General features: G+C 40.2%; 1 protein-coding gene across 2 annotated transcripts in view; it reads left to right on the top strand.

The window, feature by feature from the left end:
* Positions 1-15,934, top strand: part of alk (ALK receptor tyrosine kinase) — a 446,259-nt gene that overhangs the window by 378,067 nt on the left and 52,258 nt on the right. For both annotated transcript variants that reach the window (XM_085343606.1, XM_085343605.1), the window contains exons 7-10: positions 5,031-5,165; positions 6,093-6,196; positions 8,302-8,474; positions 11,440-11,534. In XM_085343606.1, the coding sequence (XP_085199732.1) occupies positions 5,031-5,165; positions 6,093-6,196; positions 8,302-8,474; positions 11,440-11,534 (507 nt within the window). The remainder of the gene's footprint in view (positions 1-5,030; positions 5,166-6,092; positions 6,197-8,301; positions 8,475-11,439; positions 11,535-15,934) is intronic.

Raw genomic sequence — 15,934 nt, 5'->3', positions numbered from 1 at the left:
AAATTGAAGACAGATTTCTTTTAATTTTCTTTTCTTCTCCTAGCGTGTATGTTGATGACACCGCAAGAGAAACAACAATACTGGTTGATCGTTTAAACGGGTTCAAGACACATTCTTATGGCAGAATAATCGTAGTGAAGTGCTAGTTGTTTTTCATAAGGAATAATAATGCATTAGGGTGGGACTGTAACCAAGAAAAATGGAGGTGAAGCTACTAATGTGCTTGTTACGGTGTCTGTTCTCACCTAAACCCTAATGATTTTGTAAACTGTTTCAGGTCCCCTGGCTCGCCAGAAAGTGAAGTTTGCACCATGCTACCCACCTTGCACCACATTTCAATCCAGAGTCTTACACCGTAACACATCTGATCACTTATCTTGTTTCGACTTTCATTTACAGTTGCTCTAATCTGTCATTTAAGAATGAAGAGCCCAAAAGAGCTCAAAACTTTGATTTCTGAAATTTATTTATTTTTTCCTTTGCCTGTGCTGCACCTCTCTAACAGCAAATCAAGCTGACAGTATTTTCCTTAATGCTGCCGACGGGCAAACAAAGAAATGGCAACTACACACAGAAGCCCCACCTCCTTTGGCAGAGGTAGAAAAATAAAGGCACAAAAATTTATTTTTGTAAGGTGCTTAGCGAGTCATCTGTTGGTACAAAGAACCATCTGCCAGAAAGTTAATTGGCAAACTGGTTCAAAACCTTACCAATATAATGTGAAAGTTAAAAGAATTTGGTGATCAAATGTATCAGAAACAGCCCTCTGATCAAGTAACTAAAAACATTTGTTGGCCTCTAGACATATCATATTCATCTCAGTCAGGCTGTCGAGACTCAAAAGCCAGATTGAAACTCAAGTTCAAGTTAAGTGTGGGGTTTTTTTTATGACTTTCTCTACAACGTACTGAAAATAGAAGATTGGAGTCAGTAGTCAACCATTGCTGATATATTAGACAACCATATATATATATATATATATATATATATATATATATATATATATATATATATATATATATATATATATATATATATATATATAGATAGATAGATAGATAGATAGATAGATAGATAGATAGATATAGATAGATAGATGCTTAACCCTAAATACTTGGTTAACAGTAGTTGAGGTTTCATTGATGGACATTAAATCAAAATGTTGTAGCCTGTAATAATTCGATGAAGCCCACAAAGTCAGATAAGGAGCAACGGGCAGTGTTGGGAAGGTTACTTTTAAAATGTATTCCATTACAGAATACAGAATACATGCCCCAAAATGTATTCTGTAACGTATTCCGTTACGTTACTCAATGACAGTAACGTATTCTGAATACTTTGGATTACTTAATATATTATCATGCTTTTTACAACAACGTGAATGTACTATTGCTGTGTGATTTATTACTATTACTGAAGGTCCGCAACTCCGAACCGTAGTAAAGGGACCTCTGACTAATACGGCGGGGTCCCTGTCGGCTCGTAGCCGAAAAATAGCTTTACTTTGTTGTGTGGGTCAACTTTTCTTGCGACAGACAGAGAGAGGCGTTGAAAGGCTGCTCCAACGGAACTTATTGTTTTCGGAGGAAAACACGAACACGGTGTACAGTCGAGTCTTAATAGCTTACTTACAACTGGGCTCGTCAGGCACTCTTCTTGGCTGAAGTGGTTATTATTATATTTACATGCTTCCAGCTCCCGTTTTTCCTCGATGACAACCCCTTTTTCTCTCTCCCTCCTCGCGCTCACAGACCCATAATGTGTATGGCAGTCCATTCTCTCTGCAACACGGACTACACTGGCCATGATGCTACGTTCTTTAGAGCTATGCTTGTAGCATTCTGCCTGTTAGCTTAGCACAACAACGAAAAGGCGCTCTCTCACCCAGGAAACACACAGTCGCAGAGAGAGAGAGAGAGAGTGTCGCCCTGTAACCATGGCAACCGTAACGCTGCCGCCTGGAACAACAGAACGTAGCTGTCAAACAAAACCCAAACAGTCCTGACCCGCGACAAAATGAAACAGGAAAGTACCGCAGTGTAATCCATTTATTTCAACAAAGTAACTGTATTCTGAATACCACCCTTTTAAACGGTAACTGTAATGGAATACAGTTACTCATATTTTGTATTTTAAATACGTAACGGCGGTACATGTATTCTGTTACTCCCCAACACTGGCAACGGGTTACCTTCATAATTTGCTCACGGGCATATGCAGAGGCTCCGTGTAATGGGGAGAAGTCAAGTAATCAAGTTTTAGTTTCACCTCAGAGGAATAAGATGAAATTCTCGCTGCTCGTACTCACAGACATCTTTGCTTCACATACTGAAGGACACAGGAAGATTTTATTTGTGCTTCTTTTTGTGCGGCATTTTTAGCACCAACCAGGTCAAAACTCCTTCGCATGGCATTGTGTCTGTAGTGATTAGCTGCTTTAAAAGCACTCCACTTGCTTTTGTTGCTATACTACAAAAAAAAACCTGACAAGTGTCCCAAAAAACATCAGTGCAGATTGTTATAAACTGTCTTCTTGTCAAATTGCCAATTTCAACACGAATTTCATTCGAATGAAAGTGACATTATAAAGTGAATGACATTGATAAAGATTAAATCATCACAGATTCCTCTATGCAAGCATGATATGAGTTTAAATCTCTTCCCTTTGTATAAACAGACTTTCTGTCTAAGGCGTTTATGTAACAAGGACTGACTCATCACAAGACAGGCAAGAACATGAAATATACTTATTACCCACAAAGTCCAGAGAAGCTTTTTGTTTACTTCAGAAACATCACAGGAAATATCCCCATGAATTTGCTGTTGCTGTTAGTGTTTAAAAGTAAAACTGCTCTTTTGGTGTTTTCTACAATAACAAAAAGCATTTCAGAGCTGATGTTTTTGAAGAAAGACATTTTTTCTCCTTGTTTTGCTTCCTAAAAAATACATGCTGTATGATCTCTCCTCAAGCCAGTTTTCCTTCCCATTATCTGGATGAGGTTATTTCCAAAAGCATAGCGGTACCACATCACTCAGTCTGTAACAGGTAATAGGCGCTCGCAGACAGGAACTTGGGATGAAAGGAACATAAAGAAAACTTATAGAGGAAACTTTGAAACTTTAAGCTAAAGTTGTTTAAAAATTCAGCAGTGCTTTAAGTATCTAAGGACATCTCATTGTCCTTCTTGGAGGACGGTGCTAACTTCAGTTTGACTTGTTTGGGCTTAGCATCATTTGATGGTGTGAACTGACTCAGCGAGCGATTCGTCTATTAAGCCGGGAGCATTTTGTTGCACCCGAAAGAAGTGAGTGATTTCGTGAAAGACTGACGTGCCAGAGTCAAATCAGTTTTCTGCCGGCCCAACGTTAAAGTAGAAAGGGTGAAATTGGCAGAGTATGCTTGTTTTATTGATGTAAGTTAATGCAGTCTGAAAGCCAACGGAGTAGCCAAGAAGTAAAACTTTTCAGGTTAAGAATCTCAAAAAGGCCAAGTTATAACAGCATGTATGATTGACTCTTGTCATTACGGTGCATTTGCAGCGATTCACTGACTTTATTATTTTTTAAATCTGTTTTCTGTAAAGAAGCACAGGATGAAGAAAATTGTCCTGATAATGAAAGATTGAATTTAAAAAATGTGCCTTTGATAGAACACTAGGTGTTGAAATACTTGCTCTACCAAAAATTGTTTCTAATTTTTTCTGTCAGTTTTAGCAGAAGACGAGAAATGGCTTTTGGAACTCAACAGTTTTGCACTTATTTGTTATGAAGGATTCGTGTGCCAGTGAAAACCATGGAAAATTGTAGAATTAACCATTTTTCTCAAAACATTTTACTGGCCTGAGGAAGTTTTAGAGAAGTAAATAATCCCATGGAAACTTGCTTCAGAAATATCTGTATAATAGAGTGCGTGGTTCAATTAAAATTAACTGAGAGGGAGAAAAAAATCCATACTGATCAAATAATACCGATGTTTGGGGAGATTAATCGAGTCACTTGACGTTATGATGTTCTCTGTGTGGGGTAACCATCACATTTGTAGCTTGTACTTTTACAAACTTTAAATTTGCACAGCACCGGATAAATGCCAACTCTAATAATGTCTGGCCTCACTCGAACAAGTGTGAGCTATGACTTGAGAAACACCAAGACCCAGGAGATGCAAATTGAGGACAGTATAGTAGAGTTCATTTATTTCTCCAAACATTGTTGCCTCCCAGTCATTTATGTTAATCAGGACTACATAATGGGTTTGACACATTTTATTCAGTAAACATCTTACTGGTGTGTCAGCCTTACTTAAATATTTATTTTTTATTAAAATTACTAACTTATTATGGAATTTATTATAGCATATGTCACAGCATAGCATCGTAAATTGAGTTGTTATCTTTCATGTATGCACAAATGTTTCAGTCAGAGAAGGGTAATTGGTAAGCACCTGTATTGTGAGCTCTGGTTATGAAACTGTAACAGGGAGACACACTCCTCTCTTGGCTTGTGTTGTACCCACTACACAATCCAATAATTCCAACGTTTTCACTGTATTATTGATGTGCAGACTCACTTTGCTCGTGCCATTCTGCGAAATTTCGAACTGATTGGCATCCCAAAAGAAATGTCACCATCTCAGCTTTCTCATTTCGCCTCAGACTCTTTCCCATCTCCCCCTCTGGACACATCAGGGCTCTTCCATTTTCTGCTTCTGTTTCTAGTGTCTGTCTGAGAGCCCACCTTCACCACAGCTCAGTCTTAATTTCCTCCAACACATCAAGTCCTGTGAGCCATTAGTCTGCACCTCTTGTGCTTCTCTCCTCTCAACCTTCCTGCCTTCACTGTCGCTCATCTCCTTGATCGCCAGCCTCCACCCTAGCCCTGTCCTTTTTCTCCTTGAAAATTTGGCTGGCAGTGTTCACTTCACTTTCTTCTTTCACCCTGCTGCTGGCCCTGTCCAGTCATTATGTGCCCCCCTCTTTTCTTATCTTCTTTGCCTCTCCTCCCCTGATATATTCTTTCCTGTCTCTCTCCAGGCCGTTTTCTCAATGGCAGCTACTGCTCTTTTGAAGAGGGCGAGTGTAGCTGGCAGTCAATAACAGGCCGCGGTCTCTCCTGGAAAAGACTCCAGTCACCAGTCAAGGCAACCAGACAGACCTGCCCATCATCAGGTAGCTCAGACACGGCTTTTATCACATCACGAACACAGCTCCGATCCAACTGTGAGATGACTCGTTTGCAGGCTCTTTTAAGTTTGAGCAGTGTGACCTCATTGAAACTGACTTCAAACGAGTTATCGGGGCTTTTTTTTTTTCACTTGATCTTAATTTTGAATATTTGAGTCTTGAATTTGTGAGCGTGGAAGGAAAACACAGCCCATCTCGATATAGCTCAAGCATGTAGACTCTTGTGACTCCAGTTAATCATCAGTGCAGTGACTCAAGTGGGTCTCATGATGCAATTTTAAAGTCTTGCTTTGCTGTGGCTTGTTTTTGTTCTCAACTATTTGCAGATCTCTCAGTAGAGTGTGGGGGGAACTATAAATGGAGCACTGTAATTTTACACTGTGATCGTAACCTTTGGGGTGAGAGTTTAAAGCCTTTAGTTTAATCAGTTATAGTTCAGAATAGAGAAAATTCAGGGGAAACCCATCAAAACTGTCACTAGATTATTATTGTCACCTTTCTAAATTTTCACTAAGATATTGTAAGACAAAATATCAGTATTCCAATCTTCCTTTTGTTATAATATTAGCAATACATGTACTGTTATACCATGAGTATTGTGGTTGACGTTTCATGACAGTATTCTATCAAGTAATACTCTGTGATCCCCACCCTTAGAGCTTTAAAATGATCTCAAGTATAGCCAGTGCTCTGCCCTGCACTAACAAACAACGTGATCCAGAAAATGCCTAAAGTTTTATGAGCTTTTCCTTTGTTCCTCTTCTCCATTATTTTTTTATTGAATTCACCCAGGTAGGTTTTGAGTAACCTCGCTGGCAGACAAATGGCAAATAAATAAATAAATAAATAAATAAAGATTTTACATTTCTGACACTTATCTTTGTTATGGATGTGTGTGTGTGTGTGTTAAAGGTGCTACATTCACTGTGGAGGGAGGCCAGTCTAAAGGTCAGCGTGGCTCAGCATTACTGAGGAGTCCTCTCTTTCCTCCTCCTTTAAGAAACTCTCCGTGCACCGTGAGTTCCTCCACATACTGCTCACTCGGTCTGTCTTTCCAGTCTCACATTCAGAACAAACCAAGGGCAAATGTTACAAACTACCAACAACTGCTGTGATTCTTTAAAAAAATGTGGCTTTGTTTCTAGTTGATAATCATCCATATCTCAGCTGAAAGGACAGCTGCCCCTAGACTTTATCAGCAGGTAAAAGCCCGGGACTTGGTTGGAGTGTGTCCACCTGATTTGTTTTAAAAGCAGCTTGAAATAGTGCAAAGCTGAATTTTAACCCCAAAATAATTTTTTTTAAAAAGAGAACAAGAATGCTGTCATTGTTAGCTCTTTAACTCTCCATGATGCAATACTTACCTGATGATATACACTTTATCTTTAAGCATGATACACGGCAGATATGCTAATGTTTGCAGTTTAAGTTTTAGCAGGTCAGTACACTTGTTATGGATTTGTTAGGCAGCTAATTCCAGCTAATACATATTACACAATGTAAGGCTCTTTTTACTTTGAAAATGTAAGATGAGTTCAATCAATCAATCAATCTTTATTTATAAAGCACTTTTCATACAGAAATGTAGCACAAAGTGCTTTACATGGTTAAAAGCAACCCACCCCATCCCGCCCTCCAATTCACTCCCCACACTCTCATTAACATAAGCGGTCATGGATACATACACACAACTTAAATAGCATTTTTATGTTTTTGAATCAGCATATAACCTTGACTTACTTTATGTCTTGAATATGATCCCAGTAACATCTTTAGAAACCAAGCAGTAACCAGCCACGACAGCTGGTTAGCACTGAGCCATCTGTATTTCCTGTGAGACCCTGAGAGACAGTGAGGCTGACCTCGTCAGTCACAGGTTCACACATATCGCAAGTGATGCATTATTAAGATCGTGATATGCACAGAGCAGGTCTCCAGGTAAAAAAAAAAAACTTCTGTACTTGACATCTTGATTGATGCTGCTGCATCTTTGATTAGTCAGATATTAATATTTCTCAGCACAGCGACCTTTGACCTTTTGTGCACATGGAGGAAGTTAAGTTGGATATGCTGAGCTGATTAAAAGGTCAGAAAGGTCGTAAAACAAGAGAACAAGTTAGCGCAACTTTAGAAGAAAAACACAGAGGAAAAACTCGATGGAGGAGAAAAAAAGACGGGAAGGAAAACAAGAAAAACAAAACAACAAAAGTGATGTTGCTGCTTCTTAAGGTGCACATCAGAGGTGTCTTAGGTTTGTGGAGAGCAATGCAGGCCGTGATGCGCCGCTGCTCACAGCTTCTTGGCGCGCAGCCAAAGATTAGCAATGATTCCAGATTAACGCTCTAAATCTGTCTCTCTACACTGAACCGGTGCTGTTCAGCCTGGCCTGTCCGCTCTTGGACAACTTTGTTGAGGATATTAGCTTTGGGTATTAGCTACAGGCCGCTTTCACTTTCATGTTATTCCCAGTGTGCACGGTGCGGCGCCTGTAATCTTGATGTTTAAATGTTCACCATGTGGTCTCTCAGTTGATAAGAACCAAAACCTGCCATCCACTGGCACAATCCAAGCATTCATCCTAAAAGTGTTGAATTTAGTCATCAGGCTTAAGCCAGCATCTGTTCCACTTAAATGGTGAAACAAGAATTATGTTCTTGGCTTCAAGAAACGCTGGAGAGGGACGTGGTCACATCCTGAGACTTGCTTTTGCTGTTCAATTCTCGTGACAGCCTGTGTGTTGTTTAATTTTCAGCAGGTTTAGACCCAGCATATCCCTCCTGGAAAAGACAATGTTCGGCTGATATGTGATGAAGCATGCAGGCTGCAAAATAACTCAAATTATAATCCTGATTGAATTCTTTTAATCTTAGAATAATTAGAAGTGAACAGATGGCTGTTACTGATTAATCTCAGTGCAATTTTAAATGCATTCCCCCTTGACTGATAACACATTTGGCTGGTTTCCTTCAATTCTAAAATGCTCAAAGGACGTTAAAGTTGCTGGTGTATTTATAGTTATATTTATACTAACACTCGCTATATGTCTCAGAAATCATCAGTGCAGCTCTGTTTTAACCTGTAGTGCACAGTGATCATTTCAAATCCCATCCTACTTTCACAGGTGCGATTCTGGCTGTGCTTCGCGAACTTCCAGAAGGGGGCGCTGTCTCTGTGGATCGTGGAGAACAGCACAGGCCCCGACAAGCCGCGCCAACTCTGGCATTCAGCCACTCAATCCAAATCTGAAAGAGGCTGGAAACTCGTCGCACTTCCCCTTTACGGGCTGGCAGACTGGTATGACAAGTGCTTGCCTGTTTCACCGCATGTCAGGCAGCTGTGATTCTATCGAGGCAACGTGTTTGGACTGTCTGAAGGCATCAAACTGACAGTTCCACTTTGAAGTGTTTAAGAGCAGTCATCGTCAGTCATCCGACTCTGATCCCAACAAACCTCTGACATGCTCACACAAATACTAAAGCGCTCCCGCTGCAAAAGAAGTCTTAAGAAACATGATAGAGAAGTTCTTCCTTATAAATGCAGATTTTCAGCATTTTCATTCCATTTTCTGGGAACATTTCCTCTCAGTTTCATAAAACTAATGAATCCCATAGGGACCCCAGTCTTATACAATGGACCTGCCATGTGTACGCTTGTACAAAATATCCACTCACAGTGTCTGTGATGAAAAATAGATAAATCAATACACAAGGCTCTCTCCACTCGCTATGCCTTCCAATTAGCTACGGCCCTGATTTCCCCTCACTGAAGAGAGAAATAAATAAAAAAATAGAAAAAAGTAAGAAAAAAATCACACACACAAGAAACTCCAGATACGGTATTTCATCTCTGTTTGCCTGACTGGGGGTTTCTTTGCCATTCAAGCTTGGATAATCCTGCTCCCCTGTGAGTGATTAATTTTTGATTCCTGGGTTATGTAGTCAGCTGTGCTTGTGCTCTTAATTAGAATGTCATGTCCGTAACCACGAGGTGAACCTGCCAGACTTTGCACATTGACCTTTGTAGAGCTTAAATAGAATCAGAAACACAGCTTAAAGTGCAGGCAGAAGTCAGGGTATAGCAGAAAGTAAAGAACATGCAGAACATGTGGGCTGGCATGGTGTAATGTACTGAACAAAACCCCAAATAAATCACAGTGACACAAACCTCAGCTGACTGAACGGGATCAAGCGGTGACTGTTTCTTGATTTATAGAACTCTTACCTATTACAGGTTATGCAACTGCCATTGCTGCACCAATCAGCAAATGCACTTATTCACTATATTCCAGCAGAGTTAGATCACAGGAATGATATTGCTCTGCTCAGAGCCAGGATATGGTTAGTTTGACTTGGCATGAAGACTCAGGAAGGAAACAGTAGATCTGGGGTCAAAATCCACCATCAAACCTTCTTTAATACTCGCAGATAAACATGTTATGAAATGGCTCTTAGTTCCCTGTCAATATTTTCTCGATTTGATATTTAACTTATAAACCAGGGGCATCAAACATAAGGCCAGAGATCCAGAATTGGCCTGATGCAGACTCCAATCTTGCCCACTGGAAGATGTGATTTAGGGCACCAATTTTGGACTTCTAAGTGTATTTTTAAAAGTTTAATTGCTTTTTCTACTGAAAAAGACTTCTCCCATTGCCATTCAAACTACACCAAAGTAATTAGGTAACATAGCAATTAAATTGCAGATAAGTTCTAGTTTTTTACTGTACTATAGAAGTTTATATTTTAAAGGGATCTTTCTGCGAGAGAACAAAAACGTTCTGTTTTATAATTAAAGGATATTCTGCAAAACACACATTGATCTCTTATTATTTAAGTCCAGAGAGTTTTGCGGACAGATTTCTTTCATTTAGTAAACGAGCATTCCTTTATCATGTTGAAAAACTGAGAAATGCTGTTGAAATTGCCCTTCTTTTTCTTGTGTGTATATAAACTTCTTTACACCAACAGAAGGGGAGTTTTACTGGTCTGGCCAATATAAGATCAAAGTGGGCTTTACATATGGATGGGTTTTCTGTGGGTTCAATATGAATCTTAGGTTCATAAGTGATCATAAATTGGCCGCCTTGACCCTAAATTTGATAAGAGGTTGAGAGGATGGGTGTTAGTTAGCACTATTCTGAGTTATCTGTTACAAAAATAAATGAATAGATAACTGATAATTCTAAAATGTAGCCATACAGTCTGTGCATGTGCCACAAAACCCTGTATGAGTGAGCACTCCGGGTGCCAGTAAAAAGGAAAACCTCCCATTTAACAGCAAGAAACCTTCAGCAGAACCACACTCAGGGAGGGACAGCCATCTCCTGTGACTGGCTGGAGATGAGAGAAAAGAGAGATGACAGAGAGAAACAAGACAACGGGCAAATTAAAGGAGAGACAGAGTTAAAATGCAATAACTGGTAATGATTAATGCAGAAGTGTGTGTATAAACACAGGGAGTGAAAAGAGATGAGCAAAGAAGAATCACTCAGTGCATCATGGGAAGCTCAGCAACGCCTAGGCCTGTTGTATCACAACTAAGGGGTGACTCAAGGTCACCTGATCCAGGCGTAATTATAAATTTTAAGTTTTAATCCTAACTTTAAAGTAGAGTCAGTGTCTGTCTTCAAAATCTAAACTGGGAGCTGGTTTTGTAGTAGAGGGCCTACGGACTGAAGACTCAGCGTCCCATTCTACTTTTGAAAACTCTTGGAAGTATAAGTAACTCTTCGGTCTGAAAGCGAAGTGATCTGTTGGGATAATAAGAGGGTATGAGGTTCAAGCTTTCTCAGTTTAGCTCATACATTAGCGCTCCATCATTTCATCAAAATATGGTAGATTCTGACTCCAATAAACAACAGTTTCCGAGTCAGTGGGTGACATCATGGTGGTTACATACAGGCTTTGATCCAACTTCTTCTCTTTACCATACAGATGTGAGATCAGTTTTTTCTCCTAACATCTGGAAAAACAAAAGCCTTGAAAAAGTGTCACTTTGAAGGTTTGCGATTAAAGCGCTTCTCTTATATATGTTTAACTATAACCATGTCAATGAGTTTAATCTTTGTAAAAGTCAAACTGCCCTTTTTTTTCGTCTGTTAAATAGCAAACCTTGTGACACACAATGCACACTCTCAAAGGCCAATTCTCAGTGGGAGTTTTCTTAAAACACAATAAATTATCTCTCTCATTGTTTCAGACAGAAGCTGTCTCACTATTCACAGGTTGTGAGATGTTAAAACTCCTCTGCCTCTCCACAGGTTCTTTCTCTATTTCAGCACTGAAAATGGACCTGGACCCGGTTCTGCCATTTCTGTGGACAACGTCTCTTTCAGCATGGACTGCTTCTTGGCATGTGAGTGTTTTTAAAAAGCATTACTCCTTCCTTTTTTCGTAATTACGTATCAGGCTGTGGCTGGATTATAGAAATTGTTTGACTGATTGCTTGATTGATTGGCCATGACATGTACAAAGAGGAAACACTGGGGAGGATAAAAAGTTAAAAAAGAATTTCTACTTCAGCGAAACTTAAGTAAACAGTTGAAGTTACCCAAGGCAATTCAATTAATAATCAATACAGGTCAGCCTCATGTTCATGTTTCACAGACAGGAGATTTAAGTGAGCATCAATTTAAACCTTTGGAAGAATTCATCAAGGATTTACTTTTTCATTATTTATTCATTCCTACCCATAATATGGCACGCTATATGCTTGCATAAGACTTTTCGTGAGACCTATTTTGGACTTCTCAGTAAAGATTCCTGCTCTGTTGCTCTCTCCGTTAAATGTACTGCTGCTTTCCCTTTAGACAGACTGACAGATCTCTATGGAAATTATATGTAATAGTAAATTCCTTAAATCACTTTCTTTGAGAACCTCGTACGTGTCTTGAAATGTCAGAACTGGTGCTTGCTGATTCATGAGGGCTTATGTTCCAATGTCACACTGCTCGCTTATAAAGGTCAAGCTTTCCGTCACCTTTCCAGATATTTTTGTGTCATAATTGAGATGGTTTATCAGTATAAAAACACGAGTGAGATGACAACCATGTAAAAATGAGAATGAAAGGTTAGGAGTTCAGTGCCTCCTTCCATCTGTGCCTATCAGAAGGAACCAGTTTGAACTGTGACTTGAATAGTAATGTGTGAGAGCATCCTTTGCCTGAATATAGCTCTGACGATGTGAACTTTATTTAAATATAACAGTGCCTTCACCCTGGGCAAAAAAACAACAACAAAAATGACAAGGGCATGAGTGGTACCCACAGGCAGACAGTTGTTTGTTTTCCCTGAGTTTAATTTGATATCTCGTGATAGTTGGTGGATTATAACACTGGCCAATTTAAAGCTTTTTGTGGCATCACACATGATTGCTATAGCCACTGAAAAGTCAAAAACTAGGTGTGGGGAAAAAAAACATTTAGTTCAGGACCACTGAAGTCAACAAGAGATTGATGTTAGCATCTGCAGTAATTTATATTTGGCAGCATGGCTCGCCTCTGGGATCTTCCGTGCACGGCTGGAAAGCTGGAGGCAACACTGAGGCAACACTGGCTGCAGACTCCCATCTCTGCAGGACCTGTACACCTCCAGGACACTGCGGCGTGCAGCTCGGATCTCAGCTGACCCTTCTCACCCTGGACACAGTCTGTTTGACCTGCTCCCCTCAGGCAGGAGGCTCCGGTCCATTCGCACCAGAACCTCTCGCCACAAGAACAGTTTCTTCCCCTCTGCTGTTGGACACATGAACAATAACCACATGACTGTCCCCGCCACTAACACATGACCCTACGCTGTGTCACTGCATCATTTCATGTCTGGCACTGATCACCACCTGCACTCATGTATATATCTTTCTACGTAGCACTCTTAATTCTTATTCTCATGTATATATCTCATGTATATCTCATGCACATATCTTTCTTTCTACATAGCACTTTAATTCTTATTGTTTGCACTGAAGCACCGCAGCAAATTCCTAATGTTGTAAACCTCAACATCTGGCAATAAACCCATTCTGATTCTGATCTGATTCTGATTCTGAAGTGCGCAGGCATCAGGGACAACAGATATGCCACTGATCTAGTGAAACTGCCTAAAAGGAGGAATTGTAGTGGAGGTGGGTTGCATAGCGGCTTGCAGGGTAGAGCAGGCTAAAGAAACTTAAACAGCCTTCTCTTTATACCCCGTTAATAGAACTGTATCAGACGATCAGGTTTTGAGAACAGCTGATGATCTGGGATCACACCTGAACTAATAATGTTCTTGATTCAACAATAATAAAATAACAAAATGAAACAAGCAAACCCACTCTGTAAACTAAACTGAATTGGAAACAAAAATGAAATTAACGAGTAATGCAAAAGTGTTATGACTTTGATACAATTACAACAACGCAATGAAAGATAAAATGTTGAAAATTATTCAGTTATTGCGTGAGCTACCGAAGCATGTTATTTAAGGAGCACTTTTCATCCAAATGTAAAAGAAAAAATAAATGTGAATGGCACACAGACTCTGTGCTGTATCACCGTTAGATGATTAATTTTTTTCATCAAATTGAGATATAATCTCAACACTACTGCCGTTACTCTGAAATGTATTCAGATAGCGTAGCTTTATCTGGTGTATATAATTGAGAAATTGTTGTTGATCCAGGCTGGAGCTTTTGTCACCTTCACCCTGTGCCGTACAGGCTTTCTGGATCACGGACTCTTTATTTAAAGAGATTACGTTTTCCAGCAGATATTTGCACAACAATTTGCGTGTTATGTCCTCCAGAGCAGAGGCACTGGTGTGGCAGTGCTGAAGGATCACTCATTCCTGTTGCACTCACTTCTCAGATGGCAAGTTCTTAATCTGGACCCAGTATCTATTACCTACTGCTATACTTGACACAGTCACTTTTTATCGCCTATCAATCAGGCTGGTTGATGGGAGATGCTGAAGCTCAGCAAAAGATGTGATTTCCAGGAGTGATCCCAGTGACTGATTAGCATGATGGATTCCTGAACGGGAAGGCTTAGCCTTGTAATGTGTTTCGGTGAGAAAACATAGTGCGAACACATTATGCAGAGGATCAGCCACCCGTGGCCTCTTTCCTACATTTCTACAGGCTTTTGTGTGATGTATAGTTTGGCAAGCATGTGCGCTTGATGATGCATCCATTGCCCTTCAGGTGTTGGACCAGACTGTCATTTTTATCATTTTATCCTCAGCAGAATCAATAAATTAGTTTATTGGGTTAGACAGCGCAGGAAGTTCATCCTTTTCTCTCTGGCATGTGCCATAATTTCTTTCCCCACGCACTCAGATGCATTAACAGGAGGAAGCAGCTGCTTCTATAGAGATCCCCAAACATTAGAGTGTGCCTCCTCAGTACCCGGTCCTTGACTTCGCTGAATAGTCATAATAGCACTTCTCCAAACGTTTACCTCTGCAAAAGATGAAATTAAATTGTTGTTCTGAAAGCTGAATCACCAGTTTTGTACTGATGTCTTTATTGGCTGTAGCTGTCATGTAACTTGGGTATCAAGGGACTACAGAAATTTGTTCATTTTAGCAATTATCACTTGCACATGTCTGTGTTAATAAACATGACACAGCATGTACCAGCAAGTGCTAACGTTCTACAGTCTCCCGATGCATTCAGAGCGACGGCATGTGGTGCCAGTTGAAATCCTTTTTCATTCCCTAGACATCAAATATGCCATATTTGATCAGTGGTGTAGATCTCACTTCCAACTTTTACATATGGAGGCTTACTTGAAGTCGTGTTGTGACAGTACCCCAAATCTTGATCTTTTCCTTAATCTACTAACCCTAAACCTTACCAGAAAGTGAGAGTGAAAGTAAGAAGCAAATAAGGAAGCAGTGGAATAAAAAAAAAAAATAAAGCTCTGCTACAGGACATGAACTTCAATCTTTTGGCAGATAGCTTGTGACTCACTCCACCTTCCAAACACGGATTACCGGTGCTTGTCGTATCTCTGTGGCAGCAGAAAATCATAACAGAAGGGCACTATTTGACACGTTCAGATGAGAATGTGTTGTTTATTCATTCCATGTGTGGCCAGGTCCGGGTTTATCAGCAGCTTTATTCTCTTATTTTTGCAGCAGCGGATCAATCAACATTCACAGCAAAGGTTTAGATATGGCATGCACAAGTAAACAGAGAAATAAATGGAAAAAAATTTGTATTTTTGGGCAGCATTTGAGACAACGTGTACGAGATTTAGTCTCCATATCGTCAGAAACTGACTGTCAACATGATCAGTCTGTGTGGATACTTCTGAGAGCTATCACAATCTGGAGATAGAGCTTGTGCTTGGGAGGTAACAAGGTGAACCCCCCCACCCTCTCTCTGTGGCTGGCCTCTGGTGAGCTTCAGGTAGCTTACGGCACCCTGCTAATGAACAGTGACAGCCACGCTGGCTGTTGCCTTGCCCTGTGGTTCATGCTGCTCCGTGGTGGACCTGCTGAGTCTTTCTCTTGCTCCAGCGGCATACCAATGCTGTGTGCAGCAGCTCCGTGTGTTCCTTAGTTCTGCAGCGGCATGTTACCATGCTGAGAATAACAATGCTGTGAGCTTTATTAGCAACTTTGTTGAAAATATAAGAAGTTCCTGAGCTCGTGTGCCGCAACACTTCTAAGAATCTTTCACTGGTGTGTAGGTTTTCTTTTTCTTACCCTCACAATCAAACACATTGCAGTGACTTGCTTGCTGTGATCCATCAAATCTGCACATAAACTCTA

The sequence above is a fragment of the Diplotaxodon limnothrissa genome, linkage group LG19 (assembly GCF_057381915.1).
Source record: "Diplotaxodon limnothrissa isolate DT_005_m linkage group LG19, D_limnothrissa_male_GT1.1, whole genome shotgun sequence".
NCBI classification, from domain to species: Eukaryota; Metazoa; Chordata; class Actinopteri; order Cichliformes; family Cichlidae; genus Diplotaxodon; species Diplotaxodon limnothrissa.
The sequence above is the reverse complement of the archived record's forward strand: the minus strand, read 5'-3'. Positions and strand labels throughout refer to the sequence as shown.